The following is a 25,033-nucleotide window of genomic DNA, read 5'->3' as shown; positions in this document are numbered from 1 at the left end:
ATTTGTCACTCCCAGTAGTACTTTACTGAAAAACCAACACATAAAATAATAGAGAATTCCACTGTGTATATTTAAACTGAAAATAATGTGATTTTCAGCTAACAAGTCAGCTAGCTTAACGCTAACATACAATGCGTAACGCCCTCGACAGATTCAGGGAAGTTACCATCGATATTACGACAAATTTGAATATTTGCATGAAATATAGAAACAATTGTACTGGTACTATAACACATGGAGCAGCGACGCTTACAACACTCACAGGCATATATTATCTCTGCCTTGCTTGGCCAACGGCTATTTGTAGCAGAACCCTGATGGTTTTTCGGCTGGTGGCTCTCTTGCAGTAGTCGGTATGTTGCGGCATAACATGTAACGTCAACGAAGGCGCTCTCTGCTCCAAATTTGGACTTTGCTGTATACTGTTAAAACCCATCCATTTAAAAATCTGCAGAGAGGGGGCTGAACCGCGAGACAGTGGGGGAACACTGTACCTAATCAAATGTCTGCTTAGCCTGTATGTGTGTATAATACGCAGCCACATCCCGACCGTGTCCCGCTGGGAAGATTTCATTCCCATAGGCTGGACGGGGTGGGGTTGGGGGTGGGGGGTTATCACGGCATTCCCTTCACACACACACACACCGTTGGCTCTTTTGGTGTAGCTGTCAGTCGGCCACCCATTCAGGGCTCAGTCACGGCCACTTAGAGCGCAGCAGACTCGGGGATTCACACGAGCTGTGATCCAATGACATGTATTTATAATGAGGGGCCGCCAAGACGTCTTTGTTGCACGCACACAATGTCAGCAGCAATGTGTGTGTGGAGAGGAGAGAATCAGCACACACTCAGAAGCCACCCCAACTCTTCCAGTTGTGTTTGGATTTAACAGTTAACCAAATAATACTTGGATTCTCGTTAACGTGAAAAGCGTGAACTTCTTGGATAAAACCGCGTGGTTCATGAGGGACGGCCCGACGCATTAGGTACACCTGCGGTGACATCCATCATAAGATCTGTATCAAATATTATGCCTTTCAAAAGTTTGGACTGACGCTGTCAGACATTGACTTAAAGCGGAAGTCAACGCAAACATTTCTTTTTCGAGAATATATTCTATGCAAGCCCACTAGTTGAAACAAGGCATTCTGATAAATATTGCGTTTGTGGAATAAGTGTTGATCCACTCGTTTTTAGCCATCTTCGAGGGCGGCCATTTTGTCTTCTGTCGACTGAAAATGACATCACAACTGCTCACAACGACCAATCACGGCTCAGAATCAAAAAACAGGTCAGCCAAGATTGGTCGTTGTGAGCAGTTGTAATGTCATTTTCAGTCGACAGAAGACAAAATGGCCGCCTCCTGAGATGGCTAAAAACGAATGCATTTTGCTGCTTAATTTATATTCCACAAACAAAAAATTAATCAGAATTCCGCGTTTCAACTAGTGGGCCTGCTGGGAACATATTCTTGGAGAAACATATGTTTATGTTGACTTCCGCTTTGACAAGAGCAATACGAGACGATTTTGTACACGTTACAACGCAACAATTCATGCTAGTAAATATTCGATCCACCTCCACTGAACTTAAACATGTGGCGTGTGCACATTTCTCGCGCTCACATTATTCTTATTGTCTCCGAGCAGTTACATCATCCAGCCTTCACTTTATCTCATCACGATCTAACCTTTACACATCTCACTCTCGCCGCCTTGTAAATTGTTCTGTATAAGCTGCTTGGACTTTGTATGAAGTGGAACGGCACCACGCTGCACTCAGAGGTTTTTTTTTTCTTTTTTTCTGATATTACGGTTATCTTATTCAGCTACACAAGAGAGGGGGCAAAATGTTTGAATCAGCTCTCAGTGTGATGCAGTGAATATCCGCACCGCTGCATTACAACTACAATAATCATCATATATTAATGACATGGGGAGGAAGATTTGTGGCCGCAATATACAGTAGATAGCATAAAATGCTAATGTGAGGCCTCTAATTTGTGGTCACGAAATACTGGAGGGATAATGTGCGTACAAAATATTATTTTGTGGTCCCAATATACACCATCAAATTGGTAGAGTAATTTTTACAAAGTCACCGTTTTTTTTTTTTTTCTCTAATTGGGTTGTATTTAAACATGTTGGAGTTCAATAGCCTCCCCCCGGCCACTAGAGCAGGAGTAAATCTTCAGAATGGATCAAACTCTCCTCACTCTTAACTCTGTTTGGACTGGGACCAAATATAGTCTTCTATGAAATTTACTGTGGAGGTACAGTATGACTTGCAAACGAAATAATACTAATTTGTGGCCATGAAATAGGTCTAACCTGTGCATAATATGCTAATTCGAGCTCACCAACTAGGTATGACGTTCACAGGGGATACTAATTTGAGACCACGAAGTAGGTATAACATGAATACGAAATACCAACGTGAGATCACAAACTACATAACGTGTACATGAAATACTAATTTGAGATCACCAATTAGGTATAACGCACACACGAATACTATTCTGGGGATAAGAAAGAGGAATAACTTGCACTGGACATACTTATTTGTGCCCACGAAATCTGTATAATGCGCATAGAACATACCGATTTGAGCTCATGAAATACTGTAGGTAAAACGTTCGCACGGGATAACTACGTTGCACCTTATACCTTTTTTCGTAGCCGCAAATTTGTACATTGTGCACTCGTACTTTCCTCACGGCCACAAATTTGCATTTATTTGACATTAAACGGCCACCAAGTAGAATTTTGTGCACGGTATTTCAGGTATGCAGTACATAATGGCCACAAATGTGTATTTTGTGCGCACGTAATACCTACTTGGTGGCCACAAATTGGCATATTGTGTGCGCATTATTATTTGATGGCCAAAAAAGGGGCTCTGTAGGTGTACCTAATGTGAAGGCCGCTGATCATGTTTCACTATCTGCAAGCTGCTATCTGTGGACTACAATAGTGCATACATTAAGCATTGGTCGGGACAGCGTGGGCAGTTGAAGAGGTCCGGAGAGCCCTGAGGCCTCTCATAATTTGCTCCATGTCTGAAGCATCGCATCTATCCAGGGGACTGTATTCAGCCATAAGTGCATTCGTCCTCTTCTTCACTCTCCATCGTGTGAATCGCATTTGAAAAAATATCGTTTTATTATACAAGGTAACTCGGAACCATCAAAGGTTTCTTTACTGGTCGGGTCGCCGTGCAGTGATGGTGCAAAAGCGGACCGTGCCTGGGATGCGGGTGGGCGTGTCATTTCCCTCGGGTGGGATTGGGCGGCTCCCCCGCTGAGCTGGGAGTCTTCTTGGCATTCCGTACATGAGGGTTCAAGGGTGACGTAGCGTGGATTCAAAGTCAGACGTATTGCTAGTCATGACCAGGGAGTCCCTTCTCGAACTCAGCACCCTGCAAACACTGTAATTTTTTTCCCTGGTATTTTTTTCGTCCAAAAGTGCTGTGATTGGAGACACACGTGTACGCATGCTCGCACACAGGCACACAGGCACACAGGCACGCACACACACACACACACACACACACGTTCAATATTTCATTTTTAAAAGTGTCAAGTAATAATGATTTTTGCTTTTTTTCATGTCTCACTCATCTACACTTTCTCTCTCTCTTTTCTTTTTTTTTTTTTTTTGGCAGAATGTGATACCGGACAAGAACAGGCAATCCTAGTCCTGGTTGTGGATCCATTACACCGTTATCCTGCTATTGTGAATGAAGATCACAGATATGTATGTATTGCGTGTACACTTGGAAATACACTGCAAATAATCCAGGTGTGCTTTGCATTGTTTTTATTGCAAATAAAATGTAAAAAGTGTCAACATTGTATTTCTTTCTATTGTGACCGACTACTTTCATTTCATACAATATGTGTTGAAGAAATGACTGAATTGATTTTCCATGACAGCATGTATTTCTTTTTTCTAGTGAATTGTGATCAACTACTAGATTTCGTGCACGTTGCGTTGAAGAATTGATTTAATTGGTTTTCCATGAACGCATGCTGTGTTTACATCCTGTATAAATCCATTTGTCTTGTCAATAAAAAAATCACATTGATTTGACCAATATGCTGTAGTTAGTTTTCTCACAGTTCATGTCCAAAATAATGAAGTGTCTCTAAATATATACAGTAGATAACATAAAACACTATGATCGAAATACTGACATTAAGCTGTGGTGTATGTGGGTCAACAGAATTAATTCTATTGAATTGTCGTTATTTTTGGCACACAAAAATAAATATTTGTTCGTCACATATACTATAAAACCCAGAATATGCGTGTATTATTTTACATATTTTTATAAATGTTTTTTTGTATTTAATTCAGTAATTTTGTGATCATTTGTGATTAAAGGATAGGGCATATTTTATGGAACAAAAGTGACTGTGTAGCAACTTCATAGCTTTACATGCTAATGTGCTGTATTTCATGAACCGTTGTCTTCAAATAAATTTACTGATTTTTTTAAGTAACGCAGCAAAAAAAAAATCTGAATAATTTTAACCCCCCCAAAATAATAATGAGAATCCAAAAAACAATAATACTCAGAATAATAATGGGGGGGGGGGGTCGGTGCGCTAGGAGCCAGTAGCTGAAGAGGGGGAAAAGGACAGAAATAATGGTGATTAAAATGTGAGATACAAGAGGAAGTGTGTGTGAGAGAAGAATAAATCTGAATAAATGCAAATTGTCCCTGCCTCCTTCTGGCATCCTGCCAAGTATCTATAGCAACCACATCCTTTGACACATGCACACTCCTCCATCTTGGTTTTGGTCTCCTTCATACCACCTAATTAGTCCCGAGAGCCACTTACTTTAGTCCCCCGTTCATTCAACTAAATTGTCACACAAAGTCAAAATTCAGTGTTCAACTCAAACGTGGAAAAAAAATTCTATTGGTGTTGTTGTTTGTAAAGTGGCCCTTAGGCATCTAATCAATAAAACCTTTATGGTGAAAATAAGTCTTATCTGATTCAGCGTAACTTTACGGTGATCCCCATTTTAAGCGTTGCGCTCCTGTGGTGCGTTCACGGTCAAAGTTCAAGTTCATACGTCAAGACAATAAATGTGACTCCGATCGCCTCCGCGTAACTGGACGAAGCACTGTGCCTGCGCTACCATCTAGCGACCGTTTTTAGAATTGCGCATGATAAATTCATTTCCGAGGTTGGAGGTCTCTCTAGTGGTTATTTTTCGCAATTACAAAGCGCCAGTATATACAAAAAAAAAAGGATATATATATTTTTTTTTGGGGGGGGGGGGGAGTGCTCTATAAATAAAGCTGAGACAAGTAATACTGGACACAACAGTGATAGAAGACATCTCAACAGTACTTAGCAGTTTTATTTGACATTTACAAACAGTCATATGAAGTAGTTGAGTCAATGTGAATGTAGTATGCAGATGGGGTACGCATATTATCCACACTCAGATGGCACAAATTACTAGCGTTTTTTGAATAACGGCTACACTACAAAACAAAATGTATCATGCAATACCGTGTCCTGGGAGGTATGTAAATTGTGTCAAAACAATTAAATCAACATGAATATCTGCACATTAAAATGGTTCATCACTCAAATTGTCAGGATTTTCTTTTTGTTTTAGTATTCCATCAAGTCTATTAAAAAATGTAATTCCAAAGGAAATCAGCATAAATACTTTTATTTATTTATTTATTTATTTATTTTTAAATATGGAGGGAGGGGCAAACGTGACAGGCAGTGATTGCTGTGGATGCCCAGGGAAATGTTTCAGACATTTGTAACAGCAGTGAGCATTTGTAACGCAGGTGAGCAACCTAATTGGTTGTAGTAAAACGGATTGACATATTAAGTAGGCACTCGCTGCTTATACTTGTTTAGAACACTAGTAAATACACAAAGGATGAGTGAATTAGTTCTTGACTGAAAAATAATATTATCAAATTCGTATTGAGCGGCAATATTTATGCATGTGCATCTTTAGCTAATGCCCAATCTGGAGTCGGACCACGGGGGACACAAACAAACTCCAAAGCTGCCCGGCAACCGCATTAAAAACTATGACAGAACTTGACAAACTTGACTGACCCAATCAGAATGTGGCGGGCCAGGAAGGAACCTAATGGCATCCGCGGTAAGCTGCGCCTTTAAGCATATGAAGTCAACAGCGCCGCTCCGCCACGGCCTGTCTTTGCAAGACTTGAAATCTGGAGGGGAAAATAGCCCCAATCCCACAGTGTCTTACGTTTGGGGTAAACGCAGCTGCCGTGGCCGTTGGGAACACAGCGGGGGAAAAAAACGTAGCCAAAGCAAAAAAAAAAAAAAAAACCCTGCCAAGATGAGTTAGTTGCTCTATGCAGCTAAATCCTACAAGGAGGTCATCAGGATTACAGAATCCAGGTAGAAAAACTGGACTGGAGAATGACATTCATTCAGAGTCCTTCTACACCTCCAACTACAAACCACCTCCAGCAGCGGATTATCAAAACTAAAAAAAAAAAAAAAAAAAAGACCAACCTTGCAAAAAGGTTGGTGCAAGTAGCTGAGTCCTAGTAAAAGGGTTACTATTCGTCGCCAGGCACTTCAAGAGACGCTACTGAGATGTTCAGTGAGCTTGCAGCTGCTGAGATGATCCTGAAAACATTCCATGTGTCATCCTCATTATCATAACGTCACAACTTTTCTTCTCAAAATTAGGCACCTTTTTCATTCCTATGGCATCTGTCCTTGGAAAAACGGCTCCCTTGCGAGGCGTGCCTGGACCCCAAAAGTTTGAGAACTCCTGCTTGACTACCGATAACACGCCACGAACAATTAGAAAAAAAAAAAAAAATCATAAAAATCTGTTGTTAGATTTTTATACCTATTAAAACAAAAATTGGCATGTTTATCCAAAATTGCAGTCGTTTTTTTTTCTCTTCTAGCACGTCAAGTTTTTTTTCTCCACAAATAAGACAAATTCCACTGATTCGCTGTAGTAAGACTTGCCATCTTATTATGCTTGGACTCATCTACAGCTACTTGGCAACTTGTTTGTGCAGCCACAACTGAGACGGTGTGGTGAGAGGTGTGTGCAGCTCCCAATAGGTCAGTTCAATCAATATCTGCAAAACGGAAAGCTAGCATAGTAGGAATTCAAACGATGAGTGCTGGCTTTTCTCTTGACCTTTTTGCTTTGTTTCGCTTTCAGTTTTCAAAGCTTGTAACTATTCCATCTTAGTGTTACATTTAAAACTAATATCAGTTTTGCATTGCGCATTCAAATTGATAAATGAATCAGATATTGTAACATTTGTCTATTTCGCGTCGTACAATAAATATTGACGAGGCGCTAACAAGCTGCTACGTTAAGATTGTCTCATGTTTATAAAAGTGACTTTGCTGCCCCCTCCTGTACACTGTGCTCAAATATCTGGCCTGAGTTTGCCTTTACAAGAGAACTGGCCAACAAACCTCGCACACATAAAAGAAAGAAATGTGATTATGTGCCCAAGTGACATTCATAACAAGCTAATGCTAGCTAATGCCGCTTCACTAGGATGTTTCAAATCTATGAAATGAGTGAGACGAAAAAAGGAAAACAAACAAACAAAAAAAAAAAAAAACATCAGCTTCTCTTCAACTGAAGTGTAAAATGTCCACTAATGTTAGACAAAAGAATTGTAGAAGAGAAAGTCTATGATATGATACAGTACAATCTTGACGATGAAATAACATGGGCACTCTTTTCATTTTAAATGCACCTTGAACAAAAATAGACGTCAGTTTCCAGGATCACCGCTACAAAACTCGACGTCATTTTCATCCCCACATTTTGAGTAGCGCCCTGTCCTCATTCCGTGTCCTCGCCGAGCTTTTTGGATGAGAGGAAGCCGCCGAAAACTCACAGAAGCACCGGGAGAACACGCAAACTGCACACGGGATAAAGCTCATCTAGCTAGTCTGAGAATTCTTGTGCTTCGATATACTAAACCCAGATATCAGCCACAGCTATCCTGTACTTTGGTATCATTCGTGGAAAACTAAAGTTAATCGCCCTGTAAACAAAAAAAAAAATTGTACTTGCGATTGCGCTAATGTGCAGATGCATCTCAATAAATTGGAATATTGTATAGAACTTTATTGCGGTAGTTCATTTTTAAAAACGGGTTGTTACATCAATTCATTAACATACGGGAAGATGGTTTTCCGCAGACTAATTGAGACTTAACTTCCACATTAAAATTCTTTGATTGTTTCTTATGTGCCATTAATTTCTTGACGGCGATTTTGTGTTAAAAAAAAAAAAAAAAAAAAGGTAGTACTTTCGAGAACCACTCTTCGAATTTATTGAGCTGCACATGCGTGCTAGGGCTGCACAAAACATTGAAAAAATATCGTCAACACGATCACGGCCGGTGCAATTTGCGTATCACAAACACGTAACAATATATTGAAAAATGTCATTTCTTTAGATAAATGTTAAATATCGCAATAATATCGATATTGCAACACAAGCCACATTGCATTATCGCATGTTTTATTTCCAATATTGTGCAGCCCGACTATGCGCTGTAGGAAGCAAACAGTTCAAAGTTGAACTCATGTTTAGGTCACTTGGGGCAAGCATCGAAGTATAGATAGCACATTTCAATACCTCAATACACATGTTCCACATAAAACCTAATCTCATATATTAAAGAATCTATAAAGTGGACAGTAAATAAATGGCAGCCTTCTTTGCTGGTGAAGGCAGTTCATGGGAGCCCCTCGGTAGGGCTGTGCAATTCATCGAAATTCGATTACAATTACGATTATTACACTCCATGATTACAAAATTGGCATAATCGCAAAAAAAACCCGATTATTAATATTAATTTATATCCAACGCACTATGTTTGTTTACACAAGGAAATCATACTTGAATTTACACATTTGATTTTTTTTCAAATTTTATAAATAACTAACTGTAGCAATTTAGTTTGGTCTACAAGGAACTCACTTACATGTATTTGTCTTTAGATTTTTGACGTTAAAAAATGTTCTTGTTTTGTACCCAAAAATAAATGATCGTTTGAATAATCGTGATTTCAATTAGCAAAAATAATCACAATTCTTTTTTTTTTTTTCAAAATCGAGCAGCCCTACTCCTCGGCACGGGCGTGACTCCCAGTTCAGTCGACACCTTAAGTGGCCACGCAAGAACAGATAATATCCACACAGCATATTTGCACTTTGATGCACATGACAAGAGCGAATGCACACACTTAAGTCACATCTTTAGGGGGCACACGTGTTAGGAGGACACTTACTGCGAGTGTGTGTGTGTGTGTGTGTGTGTTTGCTTTCATTGCCACAAAACTCCTTCCTCACTCACTTTTGTTTTCACAAGTTTTCGAGCCATTACCGCGACGTGTAGCCCATCTCGTGCAGCTTCCTCAGGAGGATTTGAGTCAGGTCAAAGGTGGTGAAGCTGATCCCCACTGCAATGGGCCCTTTGACCCAGTTCATACTGAGGCCTTTATAGAGTCCTCGGATTAAGCCCTCCTCGGACACGATCTCCCTCATGGTGCCCAGGATGGTGCCGTACGTGTGGCCCGTGACCCCTGCGGTCTGCATGCGCCGCCGTACCACGTCCAAGGGGTAAGACGCCGACTGGCCGATGAGGCCCGCGCAGGCGCCGAAGGCCAGCCGCTCGTACGAGTAGGGCTGCGGGCGCCCACTTCGCTCTGCGTCACAGGGGAGCAAAATCAGAGTTCTGGCGTTAAAGGCTACGCTTTACGTCGCAAACATAAAGACCGGCGAGTGAGCAGAGGCACTTTGTTGTGCTTATATTGTACCTGCGTGAAGCTTTTTCAGCGTCTCGTAGGTAAAGAAGCTGAGGCCCGCATAGGGGACCACGCCCAGCATGGTGGGCGTAAAGCCTCGATAGAGGGTCTTCAGGCCCTCTTCCCGGGAGATCCGCACAAACACATGCAGAATGTTGCCGTACCTAACATCAGACAAGGACTGTTTTTTTTTTTTCTTCCACATTAACAATGTCTGCACTGCATATGGCCGCTGTCCTGCGAAAAACACTTATGTCCAATTTTGGAAACGTTTTTGATTTTCACATTAATGCGAGGTCTGTAACGCGGAAATACGTACAAATAAGAAAATTGAAAAAAAAATGGATATAAGTTTTTCACATGACAGCGACGATATACTGGTATATATTTTCTTAAAGCGGAAGTCGAACCAAGCATATTTTTTTCAAGAATATGTTCAATGGAAGCCCACTAGTTGAAACAAGGCATTCTGATAAATATTGCGTTTGTGGACAGTTAATCCACCCGTTTTTAGCCATCTCTGGGGGCGGCCATTTTGTCACTTCTGTCGACTGAAAATGACATCACAGTTGCTCGGGGCTCGGATAACGACCAATCATGGCTCGGCTTCAGAAAACAGGTTAGCCGTGATTGGTGGTTACCTGAGCCCTGGGTAGTTGTGATGTCATTTTCAGTCGACAGAAGTGACAAAATGGCCGCCACCGGAGATGGCTAAAAACGTGTGGATTTTTAGCCACAATATTAATCAGAATGCCACGTTTGGACTAGTGAAGGCGCATAGAACATATTAACCCAAACAATTCTGCGGGGTCGACTCCTTATTGAATATTCCTGACAAACAACCGTTGTCGTGGTGACATTTCAGATGACCAACAAACGTTTCCAAACGCCGGTTGGTTACGGTTCAAAATGACCTTACATTTCTTTCGGCGTAACAGCCATCCGAGCTCGCACCATGTCCAGTGGATACGTCAACATGGCCGCCGTGATGCCGGCCATCGATCCAGCCAGTAGCCTCGGGAGCGGAGGCAGGACCCTGGAGCAAACACCAAACAAGAAAACACCGCGGCCGTCTTAAGACCTAAATCCTAGCCCCGTTGTAACAAAATCAACTCTTTGTGTGTGTGTGTGTGTGTGTGTATGCAATGCTGAGGCTCACACTCACTTGCCCTGAAAGCCATAATAGTCTCCCAGGAGACTCTTGTACTCCTCGTGAGCACAGAACTGGATGGCGGCGTACGGGATGACTCGCACCATTGTGGCAGAGTTCCCGCGCCACAGCGTGAAGAAGCCATCCTTAAGGTACGTGCGGTAGATTAACCTGTAGGCCTCCTGAAACACATACGGCAGCTTACTTTTCTCTACTTGATGTACTGTCATGCTTTTTTTTTTTTAATGAAAAACAACAATAATAATTTGATCATTAATAATCATCATCCAAAACTTAGTATCTGCAAACCCATCTTTATCCATTTTTTCTTGCTTTATTTCACGCACATTTCTCATTTCGGCCTGCGCAGGTGTACTATCTTTTGTGTGCTCGGATAGCCAGCAAAATCTATTTTTGTTACCCACAATTTTAAACATTTTTAATTTTGAAGGACATTGGCTTCCTACAAACGCCCAGTCCTTGCATGTTAACGTTTATTTTATTTTTTATTTATTTTTACGGTTTGTTTTTCCCATGTTAGAGTCAGCAATTCACTTAGGGAGACTTTTGCCAACTTTTCCCCTGAACAGGGTGACAATTACTTTCTGTTTGGGGTCATTCTCAAGCTTCTACCACAAAGTGACTAGTATTGTCGAGGTTTTATTTCTGGCAGATCACTTACTGTCTGAGTGACTAGCGAGAGAGAAACGTCATTGTGGTGTCAATACATCATCGAGTCAAACTTACTTTGGCAGAGAATCTTGCAGAAGACACTGAAAAAAAAAAACAACAACAAAAAAAAATGTTCAGCCTCAGTTATTTGTGAATTCCGTTGCCATAAAAAGACGACACACTTCCGTTCAAATGCGTTGTTTTTGTGACATAAAAAAACGAGGGCGTGATAAACGGCTTAAAAAACTTTCCCCTCTAATGTGACCTAAAAATATGTACAAACAAACAAAAAAGTGAGCCGTGATTGGTCGTTATCTGAGCCCTGAGGGTCTGTGACGTCACTTCCATCGACAGAAGTGACAAAATGGCCGCCCCCCTGAGATTAGCTCGGTCTCATTGCTTTCGAGTGTGTCGAGCTTGCCTTGAAAGATGATTTTTGTCCTGTCCAAGGGCGCGACAGCGGTTTTGGCCACGGCTCCCGCCAACGCCCCCGAGAAGAGCGAGTTGAGGACAGAGCGAGTCTGCTTCAGGCCCTGTGCGGCAAAGGAAGGGTCACTTTTCAGTTCAAACCAAGTAGCCAGGCCAGGTTGCGTTTGGATTGCTGTAGAGGATTAAATACGAGTTGCCCTGAGAATGATTGATGGCATCCGATGGGCCAGCGGACAAATCTGACGCAATGTCCTTGGATGACCAAATGCAAAGAAAAGACGCTTAACACATGCCAACAATTCAACCCAGCAAGTTTTCCAGAAAAATACCCAATTAGCTCTGACATAAAAGAACGATAAAGTAATCCTCCGCTATTTGTGAAGTTAAGAGACGGAGCACTACGGAAAATAGTCAATAAATGTGAGTAAATGACGTCACCCAAAATGTTTAGAATTGCCTCTAATAATAGTTTGGAGTGTCGTAAATATACTGCAAACTATCATCCCCAAACAGTTTATACCATTTCACAGTTTGTAAGAAGGACTGCTTGGATCCAAATTGTGGCTGCGGAAAGTTGTTAGAATCGGAATCAGAATTTTCCCCCACAAAGGCAAACGCGCTTCTAAAATACGACTGAGTTCAAACGAGCAAGCGCTTCTTTTTTTCGTGGATTCGATTTCGGTCTGGACTTAGGCTTGAAACTTTTTCATTCTTGACCATTCTGGAGTTTTGGACATGTGCTGGCAGTCGTTGCAATATGTTCACAGCCAAACGAGAAGTTTTCAAAGATATAATTATTCTGAGCATTTCTTCACTCACTTCTGACTGAGTGGAGGCCCGCGGCAGCACTTCTCCGTGGGCGAGCGCTGCATGTTGATCCTGGACTCCACTCCCCATGCCCGAGGACTATACGCCACCGCCTCGGAGCGTACTCATGAATCACACCACCGCGGGGGGGGGGGGGGGGGGGGGGGGAGAATCGTTCTGGGAGCTGAAGAGCAGGGGTCAGACGAAACATCAATTCCATTGAAATGGTGAAAAACAATTCATTAGACACAATTAATTCAGGCCCGAGGACCATATGTTGTTATATTTTTCTTCCGACGATAGAAATGCCTTTTAGAGGGACTCAAAATGCCCAAGAAAACTCAGCATTTTTCATGTATCCTGGTGAAAATGTTTGTATTTAGGAGTAGCGGTTCTCAACTATTACCCTGACTTCCCAATGATGCAAAAGGTTGTTTGTTTGTTTAAAAATAGCATTAGATTCCGTTTCAAATGTATCTGACATGCCGTCAAAATCATAACGCTAGCTATGAAGTCTGCTAGCCAAAGGCTGAGCTGCACTGTATTGGTTTACAGAGTAGCAAGTGACTAGAGCACAAGTACCGTAAGTGAGTAACATTTTCTGACGCTTACCTAATGTTGTAAATTGTCTCAGTCTTAGTAGTGTTCTGAGGGAAAAAAAAAGAAGACAAATGCAAGTCATTTTTTACTAGCTGTCCTTGACACACCTAAATTGGGTCCACGTCTCACTTTTGGAGCCCACCAGTTGAGAATCACGACGCCCCATAAGTCACTACTCTGAAGTCAGAAAAAAGTAACGCCGACACCGGAAATTGAGTGGAGGTGTCCATCATGACAAGACACACCAAAAGGTCTCAGGTTGAAATTGAACAGGGAGTCTGCCATTTTTGTTTCAAGCTGACCGTTTTGGGCGACTTCCGGGGAATCATGTCATGGGAAACGATCCATTTACTACAAAGAAGGTGTCTTTGGATGTTTATTGTCGAGGTCAGCGACAAAGTGAGAGGCAGAACAATTAAATGCTCTTCCACTAGATGGCAGAAGGTACAACTAACGGCTCAATTAAAATAAATAAATAAATAAAACTGAAAAACTGCTTGCCGTCAAAGTTTGATCTTCATTTTGAGGCGCTGCCCGCGCTGTTTGCTGCTTTAATTTTTAGCCGTTGTTGTTTAGCTTTTCTACCTGACCTCAATTCGCACAACTACCGCTTTATGACAGCACATGAACTCTTATGGTATGGACTCACTAACTTGTGTGTCCTTGTTACATTTAGCCACCTGCCAACAAGACCCTGGGCAAAGTTACATCCCAAAATATCTCATGAAGAGCAACGCTGTTGACTTGTAGGGGAAAGGTGTCCGGTGGGCCGCTGCCAAGAGAACAACAGACGTGCCGATTCCTTGCTTGCATCGCGGGTTACACTTTCAACACAAGTTTGCGTCCCGCTAGTGAGCTTATGTGAGCTCATCGCTTTAGCAGGCGATCACTTATTTATATGACCTTTAACTTCTCAGGCTTCCAACTTCATTGTGACAACACAGGTTTTGCAGTCAATTATCAAACTAGAAGATGGAGGGAGAAGTGCAATGCTCTCCAACTGGGAGCCTGGATGTCACTGAAATGTATTATAATAAGGTATCAGGTACATTCTTGCACAAAACCAGTTCATCGTTTACATAAGTTATTCAATTACCGTCCTGTACAAACAATGTGATCAAATATGAGAAAGTGCACACAACTACAACCACACACTACTCACACTGCAGACACACTGTATGTGACGACAGACATTTGAGCACATTCTGTGAGAATGTACTATAACAAGTCTGTTTTTCACACCATTTTGAAGCCTGATTTGATGGACTTGGCAATTTTCTTTTCAGGCTCGTTAATAACACTGTGGTGTGTGTTCAGTTTTCAATACTTTTTTTTACTCTTTACAGTGCCTTTAGCAAACCAGGGAAAGTTAAAACACAAAATTCCCGGTACATTTAATCAATGTTGGCAAAAGTTTGACCCTTTTCTTCTATTTCTATTATTTCCAATACAAATAATTGAAGGTCATAATGAAGAGGACATAATGCATTTTCTTCAACTTCCAATGAACCTGAAGAGTCTTCCGAATTGCATTAAAAACCATTCAAGCACAAAACCCACTCTACAATACAATGTTTAATTTTGGGGGACTGCTGATGCAGAGTCTGCAAATGAGTTTGAAAACACATCAAAGCCATGTTGAATCAACAGAACAAGATAATGAGAGGTGGCCAGGAGAGCCAACAAGGGGCTCCTGTGAAAAAGTGGCCTACTAATATTGGCCTCAGAACAACAGCGTTTCCAGCCAGATCCTGAGATGAGCACTTTGGGCCCCAAAGTGTCCCTTGTCCCCTCAATAATGAAATAACTGTCCTCAAATAATCTCCTCCCCACACATTTTGGTTGTAATTCATATCACTGTCCAAAAGGTTCTTTGTTTTTGAAAGATAGTTGATTAAATGTCGATGGCCTTCCCTAACTATAACACTGTTTGGCACACTTGATAGTTGAATCCAGTTAAGACCGCGGAGTCACACATTGTTACATGGACCAGGCATGTCGCCCCACTGTGTGGGTGCAGCAAGATAGTATAAGAACAGGGATCTTTTTCGACTGAGTAGACTTTATTCCGTGTCTTAGGTTTGGCTCCCGCATGTTTTTGGGCATCCATTAAATAGTTCAACGGAGAATACAACAGGCGTCTGGTAGTTAACGTTAGTACAGCAGGTACTGTATTAAAGTTAAACGGAACTTCAGCCTGAACTTTTCATTCACTTCCCTCAGCGAGAACCGAACCCGGGCTGCAGCGCCGAGAGCGCCGAATCCTAACCACAAGACCACCAGGTACGTAACGACTCTCACAACTTTTCGGACACGCGATTGCGAAATACAAAGCTGGGGATTGGGTTCATCAGATCGTTAACTTTACACTTACGATGTCTGGTCAGGTTCTTCAAGTACCGCACTCGATTCTGAGACCGACCACGCTTTCTGACGTTAGAGTATCACATTGTGCCGTCACCTGCCTTTAAATAGCACAATAACAGCATAACACATAACCAGTTGCTTACCTGATTTGACAACGCCACAACTTCGAAGGCTTTGGAAAACTTCCCCCTGTTGCACTTTCCGAGGCAAAACTAATATCCCCCGAACCCACCTTTCGGCATTAAATTTAGCCAAACATTGGGTTAGATAAGGTTAGCTAGCCGTTAGCTCGCTGCTACACAACTGCTTGCGTTCATTTTCAGTGCAGCAAATGCGCCGCGGCAGCCGTTCGCCAACTTTGTAGCGTAATATGTGCACTGACTTGTAATCATTCACTCGCACAGTGGTGACTTTCAGTGACTGACATTATCGTCCATGCTGCTGTTGCCGCTCCTCCTGTCACAAGCCGAAACAGGCTCAGCCATCCCCCCATGCCGTGAGGTTGACAAGGGCGAGTGGACAGGCATTATGGGAAATGTAGTCTGACGCCAGCAAGGCTTCTCACGATAGGCAGGATGGAGGGGCGTCAACAGAAATAGTTCAGAGCAGAAATTCTGACTTGTTTGGCCTTGAATCTCACACGCAAGTGTGAGCATAGTTTTAACTTAGTCCCTGTATAGTGAAAATATCATCTAAATTTGACACACCGCAGAGAAGAACGGTGTTAAGAACGCTGCCAAATATTTATTCCCCCCCCAAAAAATCACCAACTGACAGCAAGTATATAAAAAGGGCCAAAATAATGAAAAATCAATGTTGTCTCTGCTCTCAAACACTGTGGGGATTGTCCAGTCCACTGTACATGTGAAACCAACACACCACTGAAAAAATGGACACGACTTTGCAAGGCTCAAGATACAGTCCCCTCCAACAGATTTCAAACTAATTTCATTTGTGAGCACATTGAGATGAGGTTTACATCATTTCAGTCTACTATATATACCTTCAGAGGGATTTTTCTTCTTGAGTAAAATGTGTGCCTTGGCCCAATAAAGGTTGGTAAACAGTGCATGGCCTAGAAAGGAGTGTTTAAAAACTATGCAACTTTGGAAAATTGATGTGTGATGCATCAGTGTGTTATAGCTAAATAATGTGTAAACAATATATGAAAAGGACTAAAACACATACCTAAACCTGTGGTTAAACATTGGTAAAATAAAACATATCGATCATGTTCCAAGTCATCATGTGTATTTTCTCACATATATTGATTGACCTTTAGCAACTTGGAATTTCAAGTAAGCCAACTTTTTTACCATTACAAAAATCAAATATGAACACAGTAGTAGTGTCAAACTCAAGGCCTGGGGGCCAGATGCGGCCTATGACATTTTATGTGGCCCGCAAAGGAAAAATCATATACGCCGATTTCATGTTTCTTGCAAATTATCTTCACTTTTAACACCACTGATATATAACATAGTGTAAGCAGTTTTTTTTAAACCAATCCCCCTTTAAAATAGATTTAAAATAGTTAAATAATTACTTAGTGGCTTCTCATTCATTCATTCATTCATTATCAATTTGTTGCATCTATGTGATAATATAAGGCAATCATGCATTGAAAAGGGTTCATAGTCATAAAAGCCCTTGGAGGGAAACCATAACTACAATGTGGCCCGTGACAAAAATTAGTTTGACAATAGAAGAAAGTGGAAAGGAACATTCTTTGTAGATCTAGTCTTTTCCTCCCTAAAACACAATGTCAACTGCAACATGTGCATTTCCTCAGATTGCATTTTGTTTTGCTGAAAACATTTCCGGACAATTTACTACAATGGCTAATTTGACTTTTCTTTGCCGCTCTCCTCCCGTTTCAGTTAGTGATGCCGCCACGTTTGCCGGTCCACAGCTCCCGTAGCTCCACCTGGCAGCCCAGATCCCTGAGGGCAGCCTTGGCAACGTCGCCGCAGTCTCGATGGGTCCGTAGCGCTTGCAATATGAGGGCCTCCACACCCATCTCCAGAATTGGTTGGCTGTAGGTGGGCTGATGTGAAACTAGGTTTCTCAGCAGCATGCATGCCTGTTTCTGGTTAAAAAAGGCAGAAAAAGATCTCATTTTACACAGAGATCCAGCAAAATCAGAACTGTAACGGAGGCTAGCGACATAATGATAAACAGCAGAATTTTTGCGTAATTTTTGGCCTGGAGTCTCAAGATGGATCTATTAAAAAAATAATTCTTTATCCACTGGAAAATGTGAATTATTGCACTTTAGTTGCAACGATATTCTGTGTTTCGTCATCAGATCTACGTGTAATATTTATGTATATACAATGTTACGGTTCCCTGGTGTCCAAGGTATACACACCAGACACACAATGGCCATTGAATTACGGCAAGAAATAATAATACACACTGTTTAATTATTTACATTCAACAATTTTAGAATACTATATGGTTATTTTTGGTGTTATTTCAAAAGCCCTGGAAAAGATGAATGGCATTCGTAGCCATTTCATTGGTGAACATTTGAAGTTACATTTGAAGTGGAATGAAGTGTGAATGGTTGTGAGTCTCCATGTGCCCTTGACTGGTGATCAGTCATGTTATGCTTACCTGCACATTAACAACACCAGGATGAGACTTCATTGCCTGCACGGCCGCTAAGGCTCCTCCTTCCTCCATGATGACCTTGCAGTTGTTGGGCTTGCGTAAAGCCAGGACAGAAAGGCATGCACAGCCCTGGTCACACACCTGAATAAGGATAGAAAATGTGTCAAGGATATTAAAAATTACTGTCTACTGGCTTGTCCTAAGTGACAAATAATAGAGCCCAACTGATTAACTGGACAAAAATGATTTTATTTTTTAGAAGATAAGTACATTCAACCCTCACCCAAAAATGGCAGATTTTTCTCTCTGTGGCAAAGTTAAACTAACACTTAAGGTCAAAGTTAAGTAAAACCGTCAAATGCTCTGCGTATAATTCATACCTTTACTGTTGTAAGCATTAAGGGACCAAAAAATAAGTTATTTTATTCATTCAATTTTTTTTTTATTATATGGATAATTAATCGGTTACCGGAAATTTATTCCACCTAATATTTCATCAGTAAGGCTCTAGCACACAATATTCATAACGATGGCTTACAGCAGAGATTGTCATGTGTCTGTTCATGGCAATGACAATGAGCTGGACTCCACCCGCTTTAACAACAGCATCTTTCACATCGTCATTTCCCGCGACGGCTCGTATTGCACTAAGGACCTGCCGCACCAACTCCTGAGAAGGCAAAAAGAATCTCGTGTGAAAAGAATGTGTATGGATTACACACCTTTATAACTTCTAACTCTATGTCTGTACCGCTGACTCATAGCTGTCTGCGAGTAACGTCATCATGAGCTTCAGTCCACCCAGGTCACAAATGTCTTGGCAGAACTCGTTCCGTACGGCCAAACGGGACAAGGTGGCACACAGCTCACTCAAAACAGAGATATTGTCATTGTGAGCTGAAGGTAGAAAGACATGCGGAAATCACGTTAAGAAAGTAAGACGGATCCACAATATGACATAGACGAATGGTACTGTCTGCTTTCCACAGACATCACTCCAAAGATGAAGCATTCAACCGTCATTATTAGGACTGCCATTATTGAATGTTTTGGATTGATTATTCTACCAATTATCCCATTGGTTAATCAAGTAATCTAATAAAACTTAATTTTGCATGGTTAAACAACAAAACGTGCATGCAAGGTGCTTGTACTCTTGTTGTCCACTTGAGGTCGCTATCGTCACTTTCCACCATATCCGTGACCAGTACAGCGCAGCAGTGTTTTTCAAACTTTTTGGAGTCAAGTCACATTTATTTCATTGAAAAAATCCCGTGGCACACCACCAGCTGAAATAGTGGGGGAAAAAAGCTAATTTTAACAATATAAGTGTTATATTGTTTAGATAAGCTTTTTTTTTTAACATTGAAGAATGACGTTGTATTATAACGTCTTGAATAGGAATTAAATAAACACAAAGAAAAAAGTATTTAATAATGTTTCGTATTGATACTCAGTGTGTAACATGGGCCTGTTTGGATAAACATGCGTCACTAATTCGCTTGTCTCTAAACAAAGACAATTACCGGTAGCTACCTGCTGCTGCTACCTGCTGGTATGGAAGAGTACTACAATGTAGTAAAGGCATGATTAGATAATTTCCCACGGCACACCTGACAATATCTCGCGGCACACTGCAGTTTGAAAAACACTGCAGTACAGTATTGTTAAGTTTATTTTGTTAACCTTCGTTCAATAGATTGAAAGTGCACCGGCAGCTGTGTCAATGCTTGGAAACAATACATTCTAACTAGTGATGGGAGGCTACTGTATAAGCAGAGATTTTGCTTGGACTTTTTTCTTTATAGTCAAATTATTCGATTAATCATTCCAGCTATATTTTAACATTTTAATATACGTCATTATTTTTTGCACTTGTACGTACTTGTAAGTGAAGAATGTTTAAATTGAAACATCCAAACAATATATAGGTCAGAATGTTACCATCCAACTATCCATATGGATTGATTACAATTTCCATTGCAGTCATCCTAAGATACACATCGGTTCATTTTTTTTGGCAGGTTCAGTGCATCACCGATTTTTTTATTATACAGTGAACCCCAAGTGTACTTCTCACGGAGAAATTGTTTTGAAATCCTGAGGTCAACCTGCATCGCTTAATGGATGGTATGCACTGTATAGATCAGCCGGTCTCACCTTTTGCAGACTCGATTAAGACCTTCAGGCCGTTGTGCTGAAGAACAATCATCTTGGCGTGCTCGTGAGCATGTCCAAACGTAACTCGGACATCATCGTCAAAAGTCATGATCCTGAGAGCACCAGAAGCTTCCTTGACCACCTCCGCACATCCACTCTGCTGTTTGATGGCGTTAGTCAGTAAAGGCAGGATGCCCGCTTTGACCAAATCCTGTCTGTTCTGTTCATGTTTCAAACAACAGTGACGCACCGCGGAGATGGCAGCTCGTGTCAATGAAGAATCAGCCTGGTACTTCTTGAGAACACCCAAAAGGAATTGCTTGCCGCCTGCATCAAACAAGTCGGGCTGTCCGTCAGTCAGCGCAGCCAAGGCGGACAGAGAAGCCAACGTGGCTTCCTGCTCTCCCACGCTCTTTTGGCAGTAGGAAAGGATGATGGGATATGCGCCTTTCTGGGCCGCCAGGTACCGTTGTGCGAATCCAACAGAACATTGCTCGGTGAAACACTTCAGATCTACTGCCATTTTTGTACTGTCAGGGGAGTCTTGGGCAATGCAGAGGGCCTCCAGGGCCTGCAAGTGAAAGAAAGATGATATCAGAAGGTGTGGCCACTCCATCGTCAATTACTAATAAGTACAAAGTTATACCTGTATGATCTCATGCGTTTGCTCCTGTTGTTTGTCATCTGATGGTGCAGCAGGTACAGCTTTTACAATACAACTGAGGTCCACACCTGCATGTACAGTATGCATCAGTTATCTGGGATGGATGGATTACACTGTGATCATATAAATAACAGGAAAGATTTAGCTAAATAAGGTTAGCCTTTATCAAATTGTACAAGTGTGTCTATTTGTTCAAGCTGGACAGTTCAGCTAAGTTATTCTTTAATGATTAAGCTAACTATTCAGTACTTTAACCTCAATAGTTAAAAACGTGCATTATTCACCCAATCCAACTTGTCATGATTCAGCAAATTGTGCATGCAAGTTACCAAGAAACAAAAGGGTACATTTATGCTAACTCTGGCAACAAAACCTTGAGACTGAAACTGCTCCACGGCTTCCCTCAGAGCTTCGTCGGGATCCATCTCAAATTCATCGACGTTTTCCCTCACTGCAGCATCAAATGTTTCCTGAGTGATCCTCCGTAGAGCCATTTTCAGATCACTCCAGTTATTATCCGCTATGTAACAATAATGCGGCAATGCTCGTTTGTTACCGTTTCTAGTTTAAATAAATGTATCTATCGTGTAATGGCGTTGCTTTAATGTAAGTTTTCTTATCATTAAAAAAAAACAATGTAGTTAGTTAACGCCCTGTGTCTTCCCTCGCTTTATTCAATGAAACTACCCTGGTCGATTTGCGCAATTTACGTACTCGGACTCTCCTTGTAAACGTGTACATTGCGTAATTTCTGCCGGACTGTTTTAGTGAATTGCCGCCTGCGCAGGACGGTTCTACCCCTTTATGTGCTCGGTGAAAACATACAATTACACACGTTCCATATTTATTGAATGCGGCGAGAATTGTTGTGTGGCTTATCTGGTTCAAGACTAATGGAACATAATTAAATTGACGAACGGGTGGAAAATTGACATAATTTAATCAGACACTTTGTTAGGTGCACTGGCTGTAATACCATTCGTGGCAAAGACAGGCATCTAAACGACAAACTATAACTTCATGTTAAACCAAGGCAATATAAAGTCAGGTGTTGACCTCTGTAGTTAGGTAGAACATGATCATAGATAGATAGATAGATAGATAGATAGATAGATAGATAGATAGATAGATAGATAGATGACCCACAATATCAATATTAGTAAGCTTATTTTATTCCTTTACGTTTAATGTGGTTTGTTTGTTTGTTTGTTTTGTTTTGTTTTCTAAGTTTTCTCATAATGTGTTTAAATGTACTTCTTTAAGGAATTTTGGTAAGCTACTTGTTTTCTCTGCTTTGCTTATGAATGTTATTAACTTGTGTATGTTTGTAAATAATTGTAGGTGTTGTGCCTTTGCTTGTGTGAAGCACACTGACCACGTGCCTCTTTATCGTTCAAAAAGATCATTTTATCTCACAGTTACTCACTATTGTATTATATTCTGTCATTATTGTTTTTATCTTTTCAAACAATCGGTTGTGTGCTGCTGTGACACCCGAATAAACCCTTTGTGGATCATTAAATTATTATCTTATCTTGTTTTATCATAACTATTAACAATAATAAATGAGTACTTGTGCAGTCATTTATTTATTTCACCGGTCAATTCAAAGCACGAAGCGTGTGGACTATCAAACATCTCCTTCAAATACTGTATTAGTATTATAAATATTACATATTTGAGACCCTAGTGATGATAGCGGTTCAGAGAATGGATGGCTAGATAACACGCTATCTGGTTTTCATGAAGTCTCTCGCCTTTATCTGGTGGGCAAAAGAGCAGAAGCCGTCACGTCACGCCACCAGGGGGTGGAGACTGTTCTTCATGAGTTTGAACTTCTGGGACGCTTGAGGCTTTCTTGGACGCAGCAGAGAGGAGCCGTTTCCTGCCAAATAGTGAGCCGGTGTTCATCGTCACTGCAGCAGCCTCTTCCTGCATTCATTGTTACCGCGCTTAATGAGGATTAAGTTGACGCCGTCATGTGGCCACCGACGGCCAGTAGTCCTCCACACCGACAGAGAGAAGCCGGAGTTTAATGTAGTTTTAAAATTGGGCTAACCCACTTAACCCTTAAATATCCAATTTTAGTCTATTCTATCTTGGCACCAGACCTTGCCTAAACACTACTGTAAACAGTGGTGCATTGACATACGAGTTTAATTTGTTCTGTGGTCATGCTCGTAACTTAAAACATGTGTGTCTCAAATAATCTTTCCCCAGTCAACTGAATGGTAATGCCAATAATCAGCTCCAACCCCACAAAAGCACTCCCGTAACGTGTTTTTATTAATATGAAAGATTACACTGCACAGTATTATACGTTATAAAAACACACTATAATATCATAATTAAATAGAATGTAAGCAATAAACAATGTGGGCATCATGAATGCACCTTTGGCATCGGGGGCAGTGTAATACAGACATGCATCCTACACAAAGAAGAGCTTGACAGCAAATGACTCAGTACGATGTAATAATAATATTAATATTAATAGTAATAATAGTATTTTTTAGTATTTTTTCACAGTGGGTAGAGAATATATGGCTGTGAGTATTTTTATAATGTCTGTTTTTATTTGTTGCTGCATCATTCGTGTTCAAATATCGATCACTTATAGGATGTGTCAGACAGTCAAAACCGAACGGTGTGTTTGGGGACTGAGATGTATCCTGTCCAAGTGTGATATGAAACTACCTTCCGAAAGTGGTTTCAATCTGTCTCACAAAAATCAGATTTCATTAGCCTCGTGACTGTTCAGACAACAAAAGAGTCATCCAGTTTCATTTTAGATGGACTAAAAAAAACGGATTTTGGCGGGCAGTCTTAACAAGGCCTAAAAGGATTATAATTACCGCAACATCAATGCTAGTTTTGTTAGGCCATCTATATGGCATTTTGCATTGTGTGTTAGCATCACTCTTGTAAGTTATGTGGTTTGGTTAAATACCGAATGTGTAATTGTCTTTGTTTTATGTTTACATTTGAACTGGGACTAAATATCAATAGCGAGTGGCCTCTTTTTTTTAACATTTCTTTACTGCCTGCTGCTTGTTATGAATATCCCTGTCACCATTTAGAGCTTGTAACTAAAATGTTTTGTTCACAACTCAAAGAAAAAAAAATGGTTGGGCGATGGCTCATGTCTCAAAATTCAAAGTGGGTTTTCTAATAACAGGTATCACGGTATGCATTTGTTAACTCTGTGGATCGATATACAGATAGGACACAAAGTTAGCGTGTTACTGTGTGAATGTGTTTATTCTGATACCATTTACATTGACTATAAAATAAAATAGTGAGAGTCTAATCAAGCCAATAAAAAATAAATCATTCTGGGCACTTGTTAGGCCTACTACACTTCTGTATTTTAATGCTGTTGTAGTACTTTAGGATCCAGGTGGTGCTTAGTGTAAAAAGTTTTACTACCACTGCCCTAGTGGAGTCACAGTGGTACTACAGCACCACCTATTGGCATAAATGTGCTTCTGAATGTCTCTATAAGATGTTGGAGTACTGTCTTCTAATGAACAAAAATTAGAGGGGGTGCTAGTTTAATTATATAAAACTACTGCATTTGAATTATAAAAACTGTACAAATACTACTTACTACATGACTCTACTGTACACGTGACTGTTTGTACCATTATTCAATGAATCTTTGTACTTGAGTACATTTCAGAGTCCGTTCTTTACCACTTTTACAAGTACAAAAGGGGAATCAGTACATCTACTTTTATCAGCGT

General features: G+C 40.9%; 2 protein-coding genes and 2 long non-coding RNA genes across 10 annotated transcripts in view; 2 read left to right on the top strand and 2 right to left on the bottom strand.

Annotated features, from left to right (window-relative positions):
• Positions 1-4,097, top strand: part of LOC147141175 (uncharacterized) — a 33,262-nt gene extending 29,165 nt beyond the window's left edge. For all 4 annotated transcript variants that reach the window (XR_015088336.1, XR_015088335.1, XR_015088334.1 and 1 more), the window contains exon 4: positions 3,664-4,097. This is a non-coding gene — a long non-coding RNA (uncharacterized LOC147141175). The remainder of the gene's footprint in view (positions 1-3,663) is intronic.
• Positions 1,382-13,035, bottom strand: slc25a42 (solute carrier family 25 member 42). Of its 2 annotated transcripts, XM_086042782.1 has the most exons (8): positions 12,893-13,035; positions 12,066-12,177; positions 11,720-11,745; positions 10,988-11,154; positions 10,742-10,858; positions 9,835-9,986; positions 9,372-9,723; positions 1,382-3,466 (listed from the first exon to the last, which is right to left on the bottom strand). In XM_086042782.1, the coding sequence occupies exons 1-7, from the start codon at positions 12,968-12,970 to the stop codon at positions 9,398-9,400; spliced, it is 978 nt and encodes a 325-aa protein (XP_085898908.1). In that variant the 5' UTR covers positions 12,971-13,035; the 3' UTR covers positions 1,382-3,466; positions 9,372-9,397. The 2 variants fall into 2 exon arrangements, with proteins under 2 accessions (XP_085898908.1, XP_085898906.1); XM_086042780.1 differs by lacking the exon at positions 1,382-3,466 and having other exon boundaries at positions 5,358-9,723.
• On the top strand, positions 10,922-18,076 carry LOC147141173 (uncharacterized). Its single transcript, XR_015088338.1, has 3 exons — positions 10,922-11,124; positions 15,704-15,763; positions 17,728-18,076. It is a non-coding gene; the product is annotated as an uncharacterized LOC147141173 (long non-coding RNA).
• armc6 (armadillo repeat containing 6) lies at positions 13,037-22,048 on the bottom strand. Of its 3 annotated transcripts, XM_086042778.1 has the most exons (10): positions 21,661-22,048; positions 21,270-21,355; positions 20,874-21,194; positions 20,624-20,780; positions 19,215-19,360; positions 19,002-19,133; positions 18,467-18,604; positions 15,991-17,936; positions 13,493-13,527; positions 13,037-13,064 (listed from the first exon to the last, which is right to left on the bottom strand). In XM_086042778.1, the coding sequence occupies exons 1-8, from the start codon at positions 21,779-21,781 to the stop codon at positions 17,724-17,726; spliced, it is 1,314 nt and encodes a 437-aa protein (XP_085898904.1). In that variant the 5' UTR covers positions 21,782-22,048; the 3' UTR covers positions 13,037-13,064; positions 13,493-13,527; positions 15,991-17,723. The 3 variants fall into 3 exon arrangements, with proteins under 3 accessions (XP_085898904.1, XP_085898903.1, XP_085898905.1); XM_086042777.1 differs by having other exon boundaries at positions 20,624-21,194; positions 21,661-22,047; XM_086042779.1 differs by having other exon boundaries at positions 20,624-21,194; positions 21,647-21,749.
• Positions 22,049-25,033: the final 2,985 nt, after the last annotated feature.

Source organism: Filicampus tigris, chromosome 10, assembly GCF_054856515.1.
Source record: "Filicampus tigris isolate MCC_2025a chromosome 10, RoL_Ftig_1.0, whole genome shotgun sequence".
NCBI classification, from domain to species: domain Eukaryota; kingdom Metazoa; phylum Chordata; class Actinopteri; order Syngnathiformes; family Syngnathidae; genus Filicampus; species Filicampus tigris.
This window is presented reverse-complemented; position numbering and strand designations above follow the sequence as displayed.

Excerpts from the sequence above, each read along its gene's own strand:
- armc6 (XM_086042777.1), bottom strand. The coding sequence starts at position 21,781 with ATGGCTCTACGGAGGATCACTCAGGAAACATTTGATGCTGCAGTGAGG. Across the intron at positions 18,605-19,001 it reads GACACATGACAATCTCTGCT|GTGTGTGACCAGGGCTGTGC; the intron begins GTAAGCCATCGT and ends ATCCTTATTCAG. Across the intron at positions 17,937-18,466 it reads CTGGTGTTGTTAATGTGCAG|AAACAGGCATGCATGCTGCT; the intron begins GTAAGCATAACA and ends TTTTTTAACCAG.
- slc25a42 (XM_086042782.1), bottom strand. The coding sequence starts at position 12,970 with ATGGGGAGTGGAGTCCAGGATCAACATGCAGCGCTCGCCCACGGAGAA. Across the intron at positions 11,746-12,065 it reads GACAAAAATCATCTTTCAAG|TGTCTTCTGCAAGATTCTCT; the intron begins GCAAGCTCGACA and ends TTTTTTTTTCAG. Across the intron at positions 9,987-10,741 it reads GCTGTTACGCCGAAAGAAAT|GTACGGCAACATTCTGCATG; the intron begins GTAAGGTCATTT and ends GTCTGATGTTAG.